A 17,260-nucleotide genomic window follows, 5' to 3' on the forward strand; every position below is an offset into this window, starting at 1 on the left:
CATCCCCCCCCCCATGCTACGCCCCTGTCGCTTACTGCAGATTCCATACCTTCCTTTACATGTAAGCATTAAATGCAGTTTTCTTCAACAAATAACTGCTTTTTGACTTTCAGGGCATCCTGGGTTCCGGCTTTGCACTTAAGGTACAACAGAAACAACGTCAAAAGCATTTCAACAGGCAAATACCTGCAGCAGCATCTCTAATTCAGGTAAATACTTGTTGAAGAAATAGGAGAATGTGAACTGAAGTTTGTAACTTCTCACCATCCCAACAAAAGAGATTACAAAGAGCAATACTCTGCTACAGTGTCTTGGTATTAACTAAGGATTTTGGAGACTGAGCTGTAATGTTCCACTGTTTGCAGTGCATGTGTGGGGCATTTCAATGAACTTGAAAGATAGTGGTGGTGGCAATGGTAAAAGGTAAAGGTACTCAATGCAAATTGAGAAGCAATCTGGTCCGACGGCACTGGCTACCAATTAGTTTCTAGGCCCAATTCAAAGTGCTGGTTTTGACCTATAAAGCCTTAAACGGCTCAGGACCACAATACCTCAAGGACCGCCTCTTTCTAAATGAACCTACCTGAACCTTGAGATAATCTTCTGAGGCCCTCCTTGAGAGGTTCGGAGGGTGGCAGCACAAGAATGGGCCTCCTTTGCAGTGGCTCCCCGTCTGTGCAATGCCCTCCCTAGGGAAGTTTGCCAGGCAAAAACGTTCCTTTTTAACCAGGCCTTTGGTTGATATGATTTACATCCTATGCCCTTTCAAAATGTGTTTTTTTGTGGGGGGTGTTACTGGGTTGCTGTTTTTATTTTTATTAGGTATTTTGTGGTTTTATATCTAGATTTTATTCTGTGAACCGCCCTGAGACCCCTGAGATTGAAATTCAATCAATCAATCAGTCAATAATACCTCTATAAAAGCAGAATGGGTGGCAAGGGAGAACTGCATTTGAACTATTTTTTTCCACAATTCCTGTAGTAGAAATCTTTTGCATTGTTCATGCAGGACAAGGTAACACTACTTAATTACAGAGAGGTTATGTACTTTCCCTCTTTATATACCGTATTAGCAAGAGCTGTTTTTATGTCCTGCAGACTCTGTGGAGGTGTTATGCGGCAGAGAAGTCATACAGTTCCACGGCCACATGGAAGATCTATGTCACCCCAGCTCTAAATGCAAAGAAAACAGCAGCACCATCTAGCCCAAATCTCAGAAAACAGGTCAGAAGGAGCACATTGGCTTATTAGTTACATTTATAACCTGCCTTTCCACCCAACAAGCTTAACGCTGAATACATGGTTTGGGAACTCCATAGAATTAGTTCAGGTGTTAGGACAACCGGAGAACCTGTTGAAGTAAAATTCAGGACTCATCCAAACTTACCTTTTTAGGCACAGGTCTGCGCTTTAAAGCTCCGCGTCCAAGCACTTTTTTCTTTTACCCAGCCACTTCCCTCAGCAAAACCTGCTTTTTAATGCTGAATTGGAACAAATGGCAATTTGGGATTTCCACAGGTTGCTGTTTGCTCTGATTCAGCAGTAAAGAGCGGATTTTTGCAGGGAAAGTGCTGGGGCAAAAGAAAAAAGGCTGTTGTGTAAAGAGCTTTAAACCACAGACCTGTGCCTAGAAATGCGTAGCAAAGGTAAGTGTGGATGAGCCCTCATTCTATCCCACTCCAAGAATATTTAAATAGTAATTTACCTTGTTGTCCATCTGTTCATGTTCTAATCTAAGTATGCCTTCCTATAAAAGAAGTCATTCCTCAGTTAGCAAGGGACACTTTATTCCAGGACAGCTTTTAAAATATTTTATTTCCACAGGATTGTTATATTCCGAGTAGACCCATTCATACCAACTGTCCACTAATTCCAGTGGGGATAAACTGAGTGTGACTTGGTCAGCTACAACCCATAGATTTATCACATTCCACATCTTGGAAGTCAGATGCCATGACATAACAAAATGTAACCAAATTGATGGAAATTTCTCAATTTTCCCGCTTGTAGCCATGAGTCTCACAGGCTTACCCATACAGGTGGGCATTATAAGGCTTTAGAAAGGAGGTCACTTTCAGAATCTGTAGTGGGTGGAAGGTCAGACAGCAGAAGTACTGTCCTTTTTGTGTCTTTTCTTTTTATCTCATTGTCCCCCATAGACCATAATATTAAGAGGAAGTCACTTATGGACCTTAAGTACTGTAATGGAGCACAAAATTAAGTAAGTTGGATCCAAGCCATTAATTGTGCTACATTTTCTTTCTTACCACCATTTAAATTCAATGTTGTCATCTTGGCAGAATGGCAGTGTGACAGACACCCTCAATGAAGATGGTGCTGGTTAATGCGACTGATATTTTGGGTGCATCACTAGATAAATCTCCCACTGTATTACACAGTAGAGGTCCATAGTTATTTTTTGTGGCAGCATTTCTGCTTAACAACAGCAAGGTATTATAATTATGTGAAGGGAAACCTGTGACCACAGTTCCCTCACGTAGAAGATCTAAGTAAGGCTTTTAAAACAAAACTTGAACTTCATTTACACAAAACTTGAACTTCATTTCCAGGTCAAAGGCCTGGAAACGATGCCTTATGAGGAACGGCTTAGGGAGCTGGGTATGTTTAGCCTGGAGAAGAAAAGGTTAAGGGGTGATATGATAGCCATGTTCAAATATATCAAAGGATGTCATATAGAGGAGGGAGAAAGGTTGTTTTCTGCTGCTCCAGAGAAGTGGACACGGGGCAATGGATTCAAACTACAAGAAAGAAGATTCCACCTAAACATTAGGAAGAACTTCCTGACAGTAAGAGCTGTTGGACAGTGGAATTTGCTGCCAAGGAGTGTGGTGGAGTCTCCTTCTTTGGAGGTCTTTAAGCGGAGGCTTGACAGCCATCTGTCAGGAATGCTTGGATGGTGTTTCCTGCTTGTCAGGGGGTTGGACTGGATGGCCCTTGTGGTCTCTTCCAACTCTATGATTCTATGATTCTACACTCAATTAGGTTATAACGTATGGTTGCTTTTGAAAGGCACAACACTTTGTTTCAAGCAAACACTATTTGCAGAGATATTTAAGATATTTCTTAACTCCACGCTTTAAATCTGTCACTGGACAGATAAATTTCTATAGTACCTGTTGTCTTACACACCACCATTAAGATGCTCCCAGCCCCTTCCAGGATCCTAACCTTCCCCTTATTGAATCAAAGCTGGGGTAGCTCCACTTAAATAGACCAACCTTGCCCACAGGCAATCCCTATCTCAAACTATTTAACTATCTTTCCCCACTAACAGATAATCCTGATCTCAACCCACTCAGGTAGTCAGAGACCTCTTCTACCCACCCAGACAGAAAGTTCCCATATGACCATGGGTAGGCAAATTAAAGCCCGGGGGCCGGATGTGGCCCGATCGCCTTCTCTTTCCAGCCCACAGACAGTCCAGGAATCAGCCTGTTTCTACATGAGTAGAATGCGTCCTTTTATTTAAAATGCATCTCTGAGTTATTTGTGGGGCCTGCCTGGTGTTTTTACATGAGTAGAATATGTGTTTTTATTTAAAATGCATCTCTGGGTTATCTGTGGGGCATAGGAATTCATTCATTTTTTTCCTTCAAAATATAGTCTGGCCCCCCACAAGGTCTGAGGCACAGTGGACTGGCCCCCTGCTGAAAAAGTTTGCTGACCCCTGCATATGACCATTAAACGATTAAATTCCCCACACTTTTCTGATTGGCTGATGGACCCACCAGCTCCCACAAGCAACGGGGGCTCCAGGAGGCAGACCCAGGGCCTGTCCGTCAGACCCAGTACTTCCATCTGTTGCCAAAATCACAGTGGGACCCACATAATATGCTAGTATGTTTGTTATTATAATGATTGCAAAGTTTGGGTTTGTTTTTAAAATTGCTATTGTGATTATTGTGAGCCACTTTGAGCTCATCATTTGTTGTTGGAAAAGTGGAATATTAAATCAATATCAAATCAAATCATTTGGCCCTGCATAAAATGAAAAATCAGGGTTTTACTGATGTCCCAGGTGTTAATTTGTACTTTGCTCTATTTAATAAGCTTACTGTGACTTTGCCTCTTGTTGGCTTAATTTGTTTACTTACTTTCAGAAAAAAACACTTCAGGAAGTTTGCAGTATAAAATAATGGCTTACAATATAATATATAAGGAAACAAGGTGCATGTAAAGATGGGGGAAACAAATGAATTCATGGACCTGGTCTCAGAAAGGCGTTATTCTCTGATGCTACTGGAAAGCTATAATCTAAATAAGGCATTTGAATACAAGCTGCCCTGGGGATCTGTTGAGGGGCAGGATATCAATCAATCAAACAAACAAACAAACAAACAACTACTGTTTAGCAGCTGACTTGTAACTGGTTCCCAAATGCACATTTGTCACTGCGGTCTTCAAGAATCAAGTGATATATTAGGGTTGCCATACACCTGGGATTTCCTGGACATATGTGGAATACTGGAGTCGGCAGCAGTGTGTGTCCAGGAAGAAATCGGTAAGGTGTATGGCAGCCCATGTTGGCAGTGCCATTTTTGCCAATTTCCCATAAAACAATTTTGGGCAGAACTAAAAAAAGTTCAACAATGTTGATATGTTCCAGTTACAGGTAGGTTGGCCTGCCATAGTAAAAACAAAATGAAAAATAAAAAAATTCCTTCCAATAGCACCTTAGAGACCAACTAAGTTTGTTCTTGGTATGAGCTTTCGTGTGCGTGCACACTTCTTCAGATATGTGTATGTGAGTGAGCCCAGCACAACTTTTTATTAATTCATAATGTGTGTGACGGAGGCTCTAGTGCCAACATCCTACACTAACTTTCCTGTGTATAAACCCCATTGAACCCAATGGAACGCTGAGTAGACTTGTGTAGGATTGAATAGCAAGTGTGGTCTGGACAGCTGTAGAGGTCCCTATGTAGGTACCCCACATTTCCTGTAAGAATTTCCTGTAACAAAGCCATCTTTAGCCATCTCACCCCTTCCCTGCTAGACTAATTGCAGCCGTTTAGAGTCGTCAACAGGTTTTCCACACTTATCAGCCTATCACCCATTCCCACCACCCTTCTGAGTAATACCCCTCCCCACTCCCCCACTATATTTAAGGATCTGGTGACTTCTGTTTCAGTGTATCTGAAGAAGTGTGCATGCACACGAAAGCTCATACCAGGAACAAACTCAGTTGGTCTCTAAGGTGCTACTAGAAAGAATTTTTGATTTTGTTTTGACCATTTATTTTAGTTATTTATACACTTCTAAATCACTGGGGTTTCCAAGCCTCTTACTGTAGAAGTTGAAATGATACTTTTTTGGTATGGAAATGGTTTTATTACAGAGCAGAAGATACAAAAGGAAAGGAAAACCAGGGCGTGATAATGGTTCCACACCTATAATGAATCCAGGGGAGACAGCGTTGCCTATTCCACAAATTACTTATGACCATATCGGTCAGCGAGAAGACAAGAAAGAGATGAGTTTCTACCTTGATGAACCTGGAGGTAACCTACTATTTTACAATGAATCTTTTATGTATACAGCAGCCATGTGTTTATTTTTCAGTCGTTGGTTTAGTTCTCATTGACCATAATGTTAAACCATAGTTAAACATTAGCTGTGGTTTAACATGAGCAAGCAGCATGCTGGTACACGCTGCTCATATCATAGAATGATAGAGTTGGAAGAGACCATAAGGGCCATCCAGTCCAACCCCCTGCCAAGCAGGAAACACTTCACACCCATTTCACACACAATTCTCCCATCTTTCCTCTGCTGGACAGAAACAAACCAGTAGCTATCTTAGCAATATATGGAGAGAAATAAACAAAGAGTGCCAGTTTGAACACAACAGTTAGGCTGTTTCCTTTGCAAAGGTATGGTGAAAGAGTGATGCAGGCACCAATAAGCAATGCATGGGTATCCAAGGCAGGTGAAAAAAAGCAGATTGAGCTGAAATTTGGTCCAGAGAGTGAATGGTATAACAGGTTTCTTGCTTGCTCATCTTCTGTTCAGATGTGTTCTTCTGACTACCACAGGCTCCTGATATACAGGTGGGTATAGATTAGGGTTTCTACGTGATATGAAAAGGGTGGGTAGTGACATGCAACTTCTTTTAAAATGGACCTCCTGCAGAGTTTAATCTGTTCCAGCATCTGTTCTCAGTGCTGGAGCTTAATCCTGGAATATATGTCTGGAAATTAAAATGCATGTGAATATATAAAGAATGCATTTCCCTCATCATTGAGCTCTTTTACTTGAGGAATGAGGGGTAGCAGTGGTGTTTCCTCCCATAACCTATTGTCACTCTTAAGACAGTCCAGGTCCAGCCTCTAAAAGCACAGGACCCAGTTTGCTTGCTTGTCAACACACAAGTTCCTGAAAGCTCTAATTTTGTGAGCAAACTTGGGAGGGCTACTGATTTTGTGCATTGACATACATGTATGCTGACCGCAGAAAGGTACTGCTGAACTGGCTTGTTAGGAAGTAGATACTTAATGTGCATGTAACATATTTTGAGAGTATTTTGCTCTTCCTCAGAGGCAACTGAAAGGAAGGTTAATTAAAGGCAAATATATATACCCAACTGCAAGGAATATTCTTAGTGTGTTTGTACTTCTATGTATGTTCATAAAACACTTCCATAGTACTTTTCTGAAATCTATTTCCCTGTTTGACTTTTTGGTACTGTGATATTTCTCAGATTGCACCACATATTTTTGGTTGTTCTACTGACCTGATTATCTGCTAGTTAACCTGTAGGTAGAGATGGGAGAGAAATTTGATTCTGTTTGCATTTAAACCTACCTAATTTGTACTTTCCAAAACAATACAAGAACCAAAACACAGCAGTCCTTCAAAATTCACACTTCTCTGGATTTTGCATTGCAGTTATCCAGCCAAGTAATGTGTGCAAAATTCATATACTTGGGTAAAGTGTGTATAGAACTGCATGTATGTAACATGCAAAGATGCATTATATTAGTAGAAGTTGCATTCTGAAAATATGTCCATTTGGAAGAACATGCACTAATATTCTGATAAATTTAATGAGGACTTGGGAAAAATCCACAATGTGGAAATATGGAGAGCTGAACTAAAGATTGGAAAAAGAGAAACCTTTTTGGAAAGTTTTACCCATCCCTACCTTTAAGGCTATTTAATCTCTAACCACCCCTTCAGAAAAGGGAGTGCATTCTCCCGCAACAAAAGGCACACACATAACTGTGGTGGACAGATGGTAAAATGCTCATAACCATTGGAAATGATAATTTTTGCTCAGTGTCTCTCAAAATAGAGTATTACTTTTCTAAACAATGGAATTCAGTAATGGCAAGTGACCAAACCACAGCAATCATGGGCAATACAATTCAGGTTCATCACCACATTTGATCCAAATGTGGGTAGGTTTTGAATGACAGGCAATGTTCACTGGTTATCCCACCCTACCTTTCCTTCATGTTGGTAAGAAATCTTGCAGCCACCAAAAAGATTTGACATCTGCTGCAATGCTAAACGTTGATAGCCAATTCATGTGTTCAGTATCCCAGGTTAAACCAGAGTTTCCCCACCTATACTCCAACAAGCATACTGTACCTTTAAGAGCTGCGTGGAAGAGAAAATATGCTTTGTGCAGCTTCCACTTCCACTTTAGCATGGTAATGGGGAAAAGCTGTGCATGGTGAAATATTCCTTTCCATTCAGTTCTTGTGGGTTCAGGAAACCTCTGTGTAACAATTATAGTCTGTCTGAGAAGCCTACTTAAGATAACGTCAAGACCACCATGGCAAGAGAACTTGTGATCAGTTTTGAATATCACAGCCTAATCATTTTGGGTGGGTTAGTTGGCATGTGCCTTACTGCATCACTCTTTTGTTTAAGAAAAACAGAGAGATGAAGGCAGAAGCAATTTAGATGGTGGGGCCTCAGACTCATAGAGGTCTGCTTTCTATATGAGCATTCTAGGAGCTGGGTTTGTTTGTTTGTTTGTTGCATTTGTATACTTCCTTTCTGCCAACTAACCCAAGGTGGAATACAGTTTTAATTTACTAAAACAAGTAAATGATATAAGAGGCAGGCAGGGGAGGGGACAATCCAACTGAAGCAGCCCTGATGTTACCGGTAATTTGCCTGCCTACCTCATTCTCTACTTCATTTCCACAGAGCAATTGTTGAAACAAGGTCTGGTGTTGCCTTTGGCTCAGGTAGTGTCCATTGGCCCTTACTGGGGTGGGTAACACTCTGACTGGAGCAGGCCCTGATATTATCACAGGACAGAGGATGTCTGTTGGTGTTGTGATGGGGAGGGGAGAGGACAGTCCAACTGCATCAGGCCCTGATATTGCCTTTGTCTGCCTCCATTAATTCCCACCACCATTACACTATATAAAAAAGGTAAAGGTAAAGGACCCCTGACAGTTAAGTCCAGTCGCCAGGCTTTCCCAGTCCAGGAATGACCGTAGCTGTTGAACCAGCCACAATTATTAAAAGGCTGTTGATGGCCCTCTCATTAATGTGATTTGTAGATGTTTGTTCATACATGGTTGTGTATAATAAAAATAACTTGGTAGTTGTTAAACAATCTCTTGTTCTTCTAAAAATAATAGATGTATTCTTAGGATAAGAATATTAATACCTCCAGGGATTCATCTAGCAGATGGAACATATTAATCACTGCCAGCCTCTCAAAGCTGTCATATCGGAGCAGTTACTGTTGAATTATCAGAATTGCCCAGAACATCACAATGACTAATGTCTGCTGGGAATAGAACAATAATTCTCAGTTTGGGATTTAGGTTTTAGGACTTTTTAGAGCTGTGTTTGCACACAGTACCTTTTCCCTTTGAGATGAGACTGCAGAGGCTTCTTCTCAATAGCAAGTATGCCTTTTGGACTTCATAACAATGAGTCCTCTCCTTATTCTAATTCAATGTTACTAATAATACTGTAAGGGCTGGTGCTCTGGAGACAGGCTGGTAGTTGCACCAAGAAGCAAGTGACTGGTTTGTGAGCAGCTCAAAGTAAGAAGTTAGACCAGTGTCAGGTGCTAGATTATAGGAACAGGTGGAAACTTATTTTCCCTTGTGTTATGCTTTGCTAGCAACTCCAGTGTCACACTTCTGATTATCTGCAGATTGGACACTATTTCCACAAATTCTGTCTGCAACTGTATGGAAGCTTACTGACAGATTATGAAAATTAATGTCATCCTCTCCCCTACATTTGTGTTGTCTGTGGTATCTTGTAGTGCTCTGAACCAAACAAGCAATGCTCAACAGAGACATGACAATGGTCAAGACTGTAGGTTGGGTTCCACTCAGGGACACAAAATAGTTCAAGTGGGATAGGATTCTTCTCTTCAGCAAAGGCATGATTGGTTAAATGCCCTCTAGTAAAAGATCTTCACTGATTCACGTTTAATTTGTGGGGTTATATCAACCTGATCTGGGATGAGCTGCTACTCTGTTCAAGTGGCAGTTTTATGTGTGGGATTGTAGGAGCAGGGCTTAAATTTGCTTTCAGCTAGCTTGACCTGTGGATGGTGCATATTGGGGACAGGTTACTTGAGGGATGTGTGGCAGACTCCTGGCTGTGAGAAACATGGTGTGGTTGGATCCAATTTCACAGCTTGCAACATAGAAAGAGTTACCATTTGCAGAACTGAGGCTGAACTTTAAAAGCTCCTTTAAATTTTATTAGAAACATGCACTGAAAGAGTCTGAAATACTTAATGTGGAAGAGCCAATGTGGTGCCCTCCAGACTGTAAGCCCCAGTCACCAAACCAATGAGGGGAGCAGCACAGGTTGTAGTCTGGTAGCAGGGCACCCACATGGGCTAGCCCTGTTATAACAAGTAATTGCATATAACAAGTAATTTGCCACATTGGGCTCTGCTGCTATGTGCAATAAAACAGAGGTGGCTGAAGCTGTTTTTAGTCACCCACCACCCATCTCTTTCTACCTCTGAAATGTTCCACTTCTTCTGGTGTGATGCCGTTCTGACATGGACTTGGAGAGGGTCAGGAAAAAGGAAGGATGACTGTCGAACAATGGCATCACACCACTGAGTGTGTCTTCTATGGATGGGCAAATCTGACAGCTCTGGTTTCTCTGTTTCCCATTTTCCTAGTCTTATGTTTGGTTCTCCACATTTCCACTTCAGTTTGCTTTGTTTCCTGGTGAAGTGCTAGATTAGATGCTGAAGGTGTGTGCCTGGCCTGGCCTGGCCTTTGACACCTGACATATAGATATATTAGGACCCATCCTATTTTATTTATTGTAATCTATATTAATTGTTTTAAATATTTTAAGAAAATGGCAACCTACCCTGGGACCTCAAAGTAAAGGGTGGGTATGCACACAACACTGCCATGGAACGGAAGGTTAGTAATAATAATAATAATAATAATAATAATAATAATAATAATAATAATAATTTATTATTTATACCCCGCCCATCTGGCTGGGTCTCCCCAGCCACTCTGGGTTGAGGGGTAGAATAGGCTCAGAAAGGCACCACATTGCAATCAGGGTCAGGGTTGAAGAGATTGTGTATTTATATCCAAAATATATTAATGTTGAGGGTTGCATCCCCTCAACCCAGGGGCGGAGGGAGCCAATCTGCCGCCCGGGGCGGCAACCTTGAAAGGCACCCCTCCCCGTGCGTGCCGTGACATCACGACGCGTGCACAGCCTCCTGGTGGCGCGATGGCGGGCGCGATCACCGGCACCGCTTCTGACCGGCACCGGGCCGCGCCGCGCCGCGTTTTAAGGCTGCAGCGGGCTGTTCACCTGCTGCAGCCTTAAAACACAGCGTGGCGCGATCACCGGTCGAAAGGGGTGCCGGCCGATCGCGCCCGCCATCTTGGGTGGACATGCACATGTCCACCCAAGATGGCGGGCGCGATCGGCCGGCACCCCTTCCGTGCGGTGCGGCAACCTTTAAGGCTGCAGCACGTGAACAGCAGCACAGACGCTGTGCTGCTGTTCGCGCGTTGCAGCCTTTTAAAAGTTGCCGCGCTCGATCGCGGGGGTGGGGCCTGCCCCCAGAGTGTCACCCTCCCCAGGGCGGTACCCGGGGCAGACCACCCCGCCCCCTTGCTCCGCCCCTGCCTCAACCCCCTAGGAACCTCTGTTTTTTGCTTATAGCAATGGTGGCAACCCTCTGGCCCCTAGGCCAGTCATGCATTCCCATCTGGGCTGTGGGGCCATTTCAGCTAAAGTCATGCCCATCTGTTCATCACTTGAAGTAATATGACACCAGGTGTGGGAATGGGAAAGCTTCAGCTTGGTGAAGCACCACATTCAAAAGGAAGAATCAGGAGTGCACTCAGTGTCAAATTCAAGGCAGAGCTGCAAAATGCACTTATGAGTACACTCTACTTCTTCCCCTGCAGCCACAGAAGGAACCACCCTTTGACTAGATTCAGTCCCCCACTCTAGCTTACAGCACGTGGCACAGGTGGGTCACTGTCCCTCTTTGTGGTTTTGAAAATGGGGAGCTGGCACTGCATCTTTGTCCTAGAATCTTACAGTAGGTGTGTGATCTGATGCCTGTAGCATCTTGGAGAAGCTTACACAGTTTGCTATCTCCATCTTGGGATCCGAGTTTAAAGCTGACCTTATAGCTATAACATGCAGGCCTAATTTTTGTTTTCCTTCATTGCTGTGCCTCTTGTTCTGTGTAACATCTTTTTGATGCAGAACTCAAGGGCTTCCCACTATTTTATGACATTTTGGCTGGTCCTAATGAAGGTATCAGCCAATTATGGATTTTGTATGCTTTTTTCTTACCAGCACCTTTGGCTTTTTTGTTTCCATCTGAAAGACTTAGGTGTTTCTGATGGATATTTCCTATTGATGATCGATCCACTTGAAGGTTATCATACTTGTTGGTCACCAGTTCAGAGCCTGGGTTGCTTCTGGGGCAGCATGAGAATCTTCACTGGTGATTTCCCCTCCTCAGTTCAGTTCAGAAATGGCTCTCTTTAGCCAAACTTAGTTGAGTTGAGACTGACTTTTCTGAATACATTGCACCCTTCTTCCCCACTAGGTCTTACACGGATGTTCAAGCAGACAGGTAGGTTGGAAACTTTTTGTGAGAGATGCCTGTTGAAGGTAATGGCCCCATATAACTCCATACACTCTGTATTTCATCCACTTACAGAATGGAACTATATATTTCTTAATAGCTCTTACTGCAAACTCCTTTCTGATTTTCTGTAACATGATGAAATGTTTAACATGGCAGTGTCTGAATAAAAAGCTGAGCCCGCACACTGAGGTCCAGCGCCGAGGGCCTTCTGGCAGTTCCCTTGCTGCGAGAAGTGAGGTTACAGGGAACCAGGCAGAGGGCCTTCTCGGTAGTGGCGCCTGCCCTGTGGAACGCCCTCCCAGCAGATGTCAAGGCAATAAGCAACTATTTTACTTCTAAAAGACAACTGTTTAGGGAAGTTTTTAATGTTTGATGCTGTATTGTTTTTAATATTCGGTTGAAAGCCGCCCAGAGTGGCTGGGGAAACCCAGCCAGGTGGGCAGGGTTGTTGTTGCTGTTGTTGTTGTTGTTGTTGTTGTTGTTGTTGCAATAAGAGTAAGAAATAGACCCAAACAAGCAACATAAATTGTGTGTACAGTGGAATGTTGGGCCATTTTTGCTTATTTTTATCATTTTGCCTATAACTTCATATCTTCCCTGATGAGTATGTGCTTCAAGAGACAAATGAGAGTTGGAGTTTAGCCTCATCACAAGCAATGGGGGATTTACCTGGATTCACTCAATGGGGCATATTTCTGAGTAGAAGTGCCTTTATTCACTGGGGGGAGGGCTACTGTGAGGGAACAATAGACACCCCCTGCTTCCAAAGAACACACACTTAGCAAGCCAAGCCCAAAGCCCTGTCCTCTCTCCATACTATTCCAACTTTCAAAATATTTCCTTATTTCTTTTTCTCCTAATCCTTCCCTTTGGTTGGCATGGGGCAGCAACTGAGTCAGAACCAACATTCAAGCTCTTGGTTCAGGGCTCAAGCTCAGTGTTAGCTAGCTGTTTTGTGTGTGTGTGTGTGTGTGTGTGTGTGTGTGACAGACCCACCCCCTACACACATACCTAACACCCCCCCCCAAACATAATATGCTTATCTGTAACTGGTTTTTGCAATCTGGCAAAAGCTTTACCAGCAGAACGCAACCAACAGCAGGTCCACTGATGCCTGCTTCCGTAACTGCATCGCAGCACCAGACCAAACCTAGAAGTGTATCTTCCTTCTTGTGTAGTGGAGAAAATCCTGCATTTGGGGACATTGCAGGGGTCAGCACACCCAGAGTGCAGTGGATTAGCCTTGCCCTGGGAAAACCACCTTCATGATTATGCTATCTTCCCACTAGGGACTTCCTCCACCTTTAGAGCAGCAGTGTACAAGCCACATGCATGGCTGCTAGCAGGGTGAGAGAGTGATGTTGGTTGCTGAAATGCTTTGTTAGCTAGACATGGAAATTAAGTTTAGCGGAAATTAAGTTGAGCATAGTAGTGATTTAACAATGGCTCCCAATTTCATTGGGGCAGGTGGAGGAGTGTGAAAGAAGCAGAACACTTGTTTTCCTTATTTCTACTGGGAACAGTGATAGAAGGGAGTGTCAGCGGGTTTTATGGGCTGCTTATGAAGGGTTACTAAAATGAGCAACAAAACTCTAGTTACAAAATACAACTAAGGCACAATGTGTGGCCCTGATGCAATGGAATGCGAGAACAGCAAGGAACGTGCATACACATGGAACCACAGAGAGCTACAATGCAAAAAATGCTGCTGCTGCTGCTGCTGCTGCTGTGAGTGTCTGGGAAGACCGCCCCGCTCCTCCGGCTAACTCCATCGGGCCTAGGAGGCGGGTCAACACTCAACCGCCACAGCTTAAGAGGCTCCAGAGAAGCTTCCAGAACACTGCTGCTGTTGCTGTTGCTGTTGCTGTTGCTGTGAGTGTCTGGGAAGACCGCTCCCTCCTCCGGCCAACTTCATCGGGCCTAGGAGGCGGGTCAACACTCAACCGCCACAGCTTAAGAGGCTCCAGAGAAGCTTCCAGAACACTGCTGCTGTTGCTGCTGCTGTGAGTGTCTGGGAAGACCGCCCCTCTCCTCCGGCCAACTCCATCGGGCCTAGGAGGCGGGCCAACACTCACCAACACAGCTTAAGAGGCTCCAGAGAAGCTTCCGGAACACTGCTGCTGCTGCTGCTGCTGTGAGTGTCTGGGAAGACTGCCCCTCTCCTCCGGCCAACTCCATCAGGGCTAGGAGGCAGGCCTACACTCACCAACACAGCTTATGAGGTGCCGAGAAGGGCAGCCTCGGCTCTTGCTCTGTAAATTACTATTGTTTGTATAATGTATTTTACATTGTAATGTAGCCAAAGCAAATTCCGAGTATATTGAAAAATGTACTTGGCCAATAAATTATTATTCTATTCTATTCTATTCTATTCTAAAAAACAGATTTGGAAAATGTGAATTTTTGGCTGCTGTGCACATGAGCCCTACTAGGAGTGAAGTAATTCCTTTCTTCCCTTCCTCTTGTTTTGTTCCATCTTGTCTTTGTGGGTCCTCTAGTGGCCACTGATCAGTGTGCAGTAACTCAGAGACCTCATATAGCCAAGAAGACTCTCATTCTGGATTGCAAGCCTTTGTTGTCCCATCTCTCAGAGGAACCAGGACCACCACCCCCCCTTGTATGATTTCCCTAGTCTTGCTGTATTGTTAAAAGCTGGGCATCACTTTGTTAAGATCCCAGCAGAGGCCTTTGGAAACCATATGAGTCGCCCCATAGAAGCAACCACTCTCATAAGAGCCTACATAACTCCTGCTTCCATGCTTTGGTCTTTTGCATGACATGATCCCAGAGGAAGCATGCTACGCTTACAAGATATTGTGATAAAAGGCAGAATTTTGATCTGAAAGAAAATATTAGACTCGGCGTGGAGAGAGACAACTGAGAGAAGAAGCAGGAATTGTTTTAACCTGATCAGGGCAATGGTTAGAATTTATCTATTTTTATTTATTTGTTGTAGGTATTTAAATACCGCTTAATCATTAACATTTCTACAAACAGGATTATATTTGTTAATTGTTTAAAACGGTACAAATTAAATGGCTACAAAATGGCATTCATCCAAAATACCTACAGTAAATGTGTGGTTGAAAAAGATTTGGTTTGTGGGAATGGAGGCAAAACTCACTTAGTTCAACACAGGAAGAGGAGACAGAAAATGGAGCATTGTGAGAGAACCTGCCTTTTATGATTTATATGAAGCAGAAATTTAAAGTAGTGTTGTGAGTTTGGGAGGAGCAGGCTGTATGCCTGAGTCCTTTCTAATTCCTTGATCCAACATGGATTCAGTTGCTGGAATAGCAAGACAAGTTTCTTGTTTGTGAGTTGTGTGAGAGAGCTAGAAGCTAGAAGCAAACTATAGGCTGTTCAGCTGAGAGACAGAGCCAAACCTGTTTGCTGCTGTAATCCAAGGCTGTGGCTATGAAAGAAGGAAGACCCTCTCAGGTGTTAATGCTATGAGCCCCTCCATTGTAGGCTCAGGTTGTATATATGTGTAAAAAACCATACATCATAATGACAGCACAGTCTCAGCTATTGGTCATTCTGAGGAAACCAAACTCTGAGTAAGTGCCTGGAACCCCTGGAATCCTGCACCAATCAGAGATTGATGTTAGAAGTGGGATTCGTGTTTCTGGGATGGGGATCTGTGAGCGAGGTGTGCTTGAGTCAAGATGGAGGGAAGAACAGCAAATGATCCAGCAGCAAAGGCAGCTGCTTAACAAACTGGAGCAGCAAAAAGCCACTGACTGGACAAAATGGAGTTGCTGCAAGCTGAGAGGGTGAGAAGCCCCCATGGGCAGAAAAGTGTGGCTCCATGAAAGGTGAGAGCCCTGCCTGATGAGATGCTACAGGGGTTTGAAAGTGCCCCAGGAGCCCAGCTGCAAGGCACCCAGATGGAAGCAGTGACCAAAGATGGGCAGCTGAGGGGCTGGAACTGCAAGGAACTGCAGTCAGCAGCTGAAGGCAAGGAGGAAGACGCCTCGGAGAAGGGCAATCCAATCCTGAGAGACAAAAGAATCCAAGTAAGAACAGGGACAGAGAAAGCAATTTTATTTTGTGAGAGAAGAGTCTAGCTGCAAACAGCTGCAATACAAAATGAAACAAATGGTTAATAGTCTCTGGATGCACCCAGTCTACATGAGAAGCTCAGTGTGTGAAGAGGTTTGAGCTGATTGCTCCAGTTGAGACCACATGGCTCCCACCAGCCACTCCTGAAATAATTTAGGAACTTTCACCACTTTGTAACTAAACCAAGTTTACTGCCTGTGCAACATTTCTGACCAATGTATGGAGAAGCACATGAATTTGACCTTTGATGAGTTTGTAAGTAAACCAGTTTTTAATTTAGCAAAGGTGGTCTTTTCCATTTCTGGAAGAACAGGGAAATTCCCCCACAATTACATATTTTAAGGGTCTAGCAGCCTATGTTTCCACACTTTACTGCATATTTTGTGATTTTAAATCTCTGCTGCAGTTCTCTCACTTTGTACTTGCCCCAAACTTGGATCTTGGCATCCAGGAATTCTCCTTTTACAGACATATATTTTTGAACCAACACAAATGAAGCCAGTTTGCTTAAAAATATGGATGAAATTAAACTCTCTTTCATGTTGTGTGTGTGTAGGCTATACATTGCTGGACGGTTTTGAAGGAAAGGCTAAGCAGCCTTCTGTTGTGAGGTGCTATTGCATCAATCAAGGGATTGGACAAGATGACCTAGAAAGGCCCCTGATCCTCTAGGAGTACAGCCTCTTCTGTACTTCTAGCAGTTGTGTCCACGTGGTTTTCATGTGCGACATTAATGCTTGAGTAAGGGGGAGCGGGGTGGTGCCCCTACCCCTGGTGACATCTGCGTAGCCTGCCTCTGACTTCGGCATGTTGCTAAGCAAAGTTCCGGATATTTGGTCTCTATCTGGCATCCTAAGAGATGTTTGGCAGTTGAAATACTGATAATATTTAATAGCTGGCATGCAATAGTATTAGTTATTTGCATGTATTTGATAAATAACAAAATGAATTGGGATTTGATATCAGACAGTTTCTGTGGGTTCAGATTGTGACACAATCAAGAGATTCTGAAAGAAGCACTAAGATAAAAGATGCAATATAATGTAAATATTAATGTTTAATTTATATTAAAACGTTTAGTAT

General features: G+C 43.3%; 1 protein-coding gene and 1 pseudogene across 3 annotated transcripts in view; one reads left to right on the forward strand and one right to left on the reverse strand.

Annotated features, from left to right (window-relative positions):
* LOC117046421 (potassium voltage-gated channel subfamily KQT member 1-like) overlaps positions 1–17,260 on the forward strand; it is a 293,603-nt gene that overhangs the window by 37,764 nt on the left and 238,579 nt on the right. For 2 of the 3 annotated variants that reach the window (XM_033148231.1, XM_033148233.1), the window contains exons 9-11: positions 114–209; positions 1,099–1,224; positions 5,360–5,522. In XM_033148231.1, the coding sequence (XP_033004122.1) occupies positions 114–209; positions 1,099–1,224; positions 5,360–5,522 (385 nt within the window). Of the gene's footprint in view, positions 1–113; positions 210–1,098; positions 1,225–5,359; positions 5,523–12,070; positions 12,098–17,260 lie in introns of all 3 variants that reach the window. The other variant, XM_033148232.1, reaches the window with a different exon arrangement.
* Positions 13,289–13,399, reverse strand: LOC117047689 (annotated as a pseudogene).

The sequence above is a fragment of the Lacerta agilis genome, chromosome 5, assembly GCF_009819535.1.
Source record: "Lacerta agilis isolate rLacAgi1 chromosome 5, rLacAgi1.pri, whole genome shotgun sequence".
Taxonomy (NCBI): Eukaryota; Metazoa; Chordata; class Lepidosauria; order Squamata; family Lacertidae; genus Lacerta; species Lacerta agilis.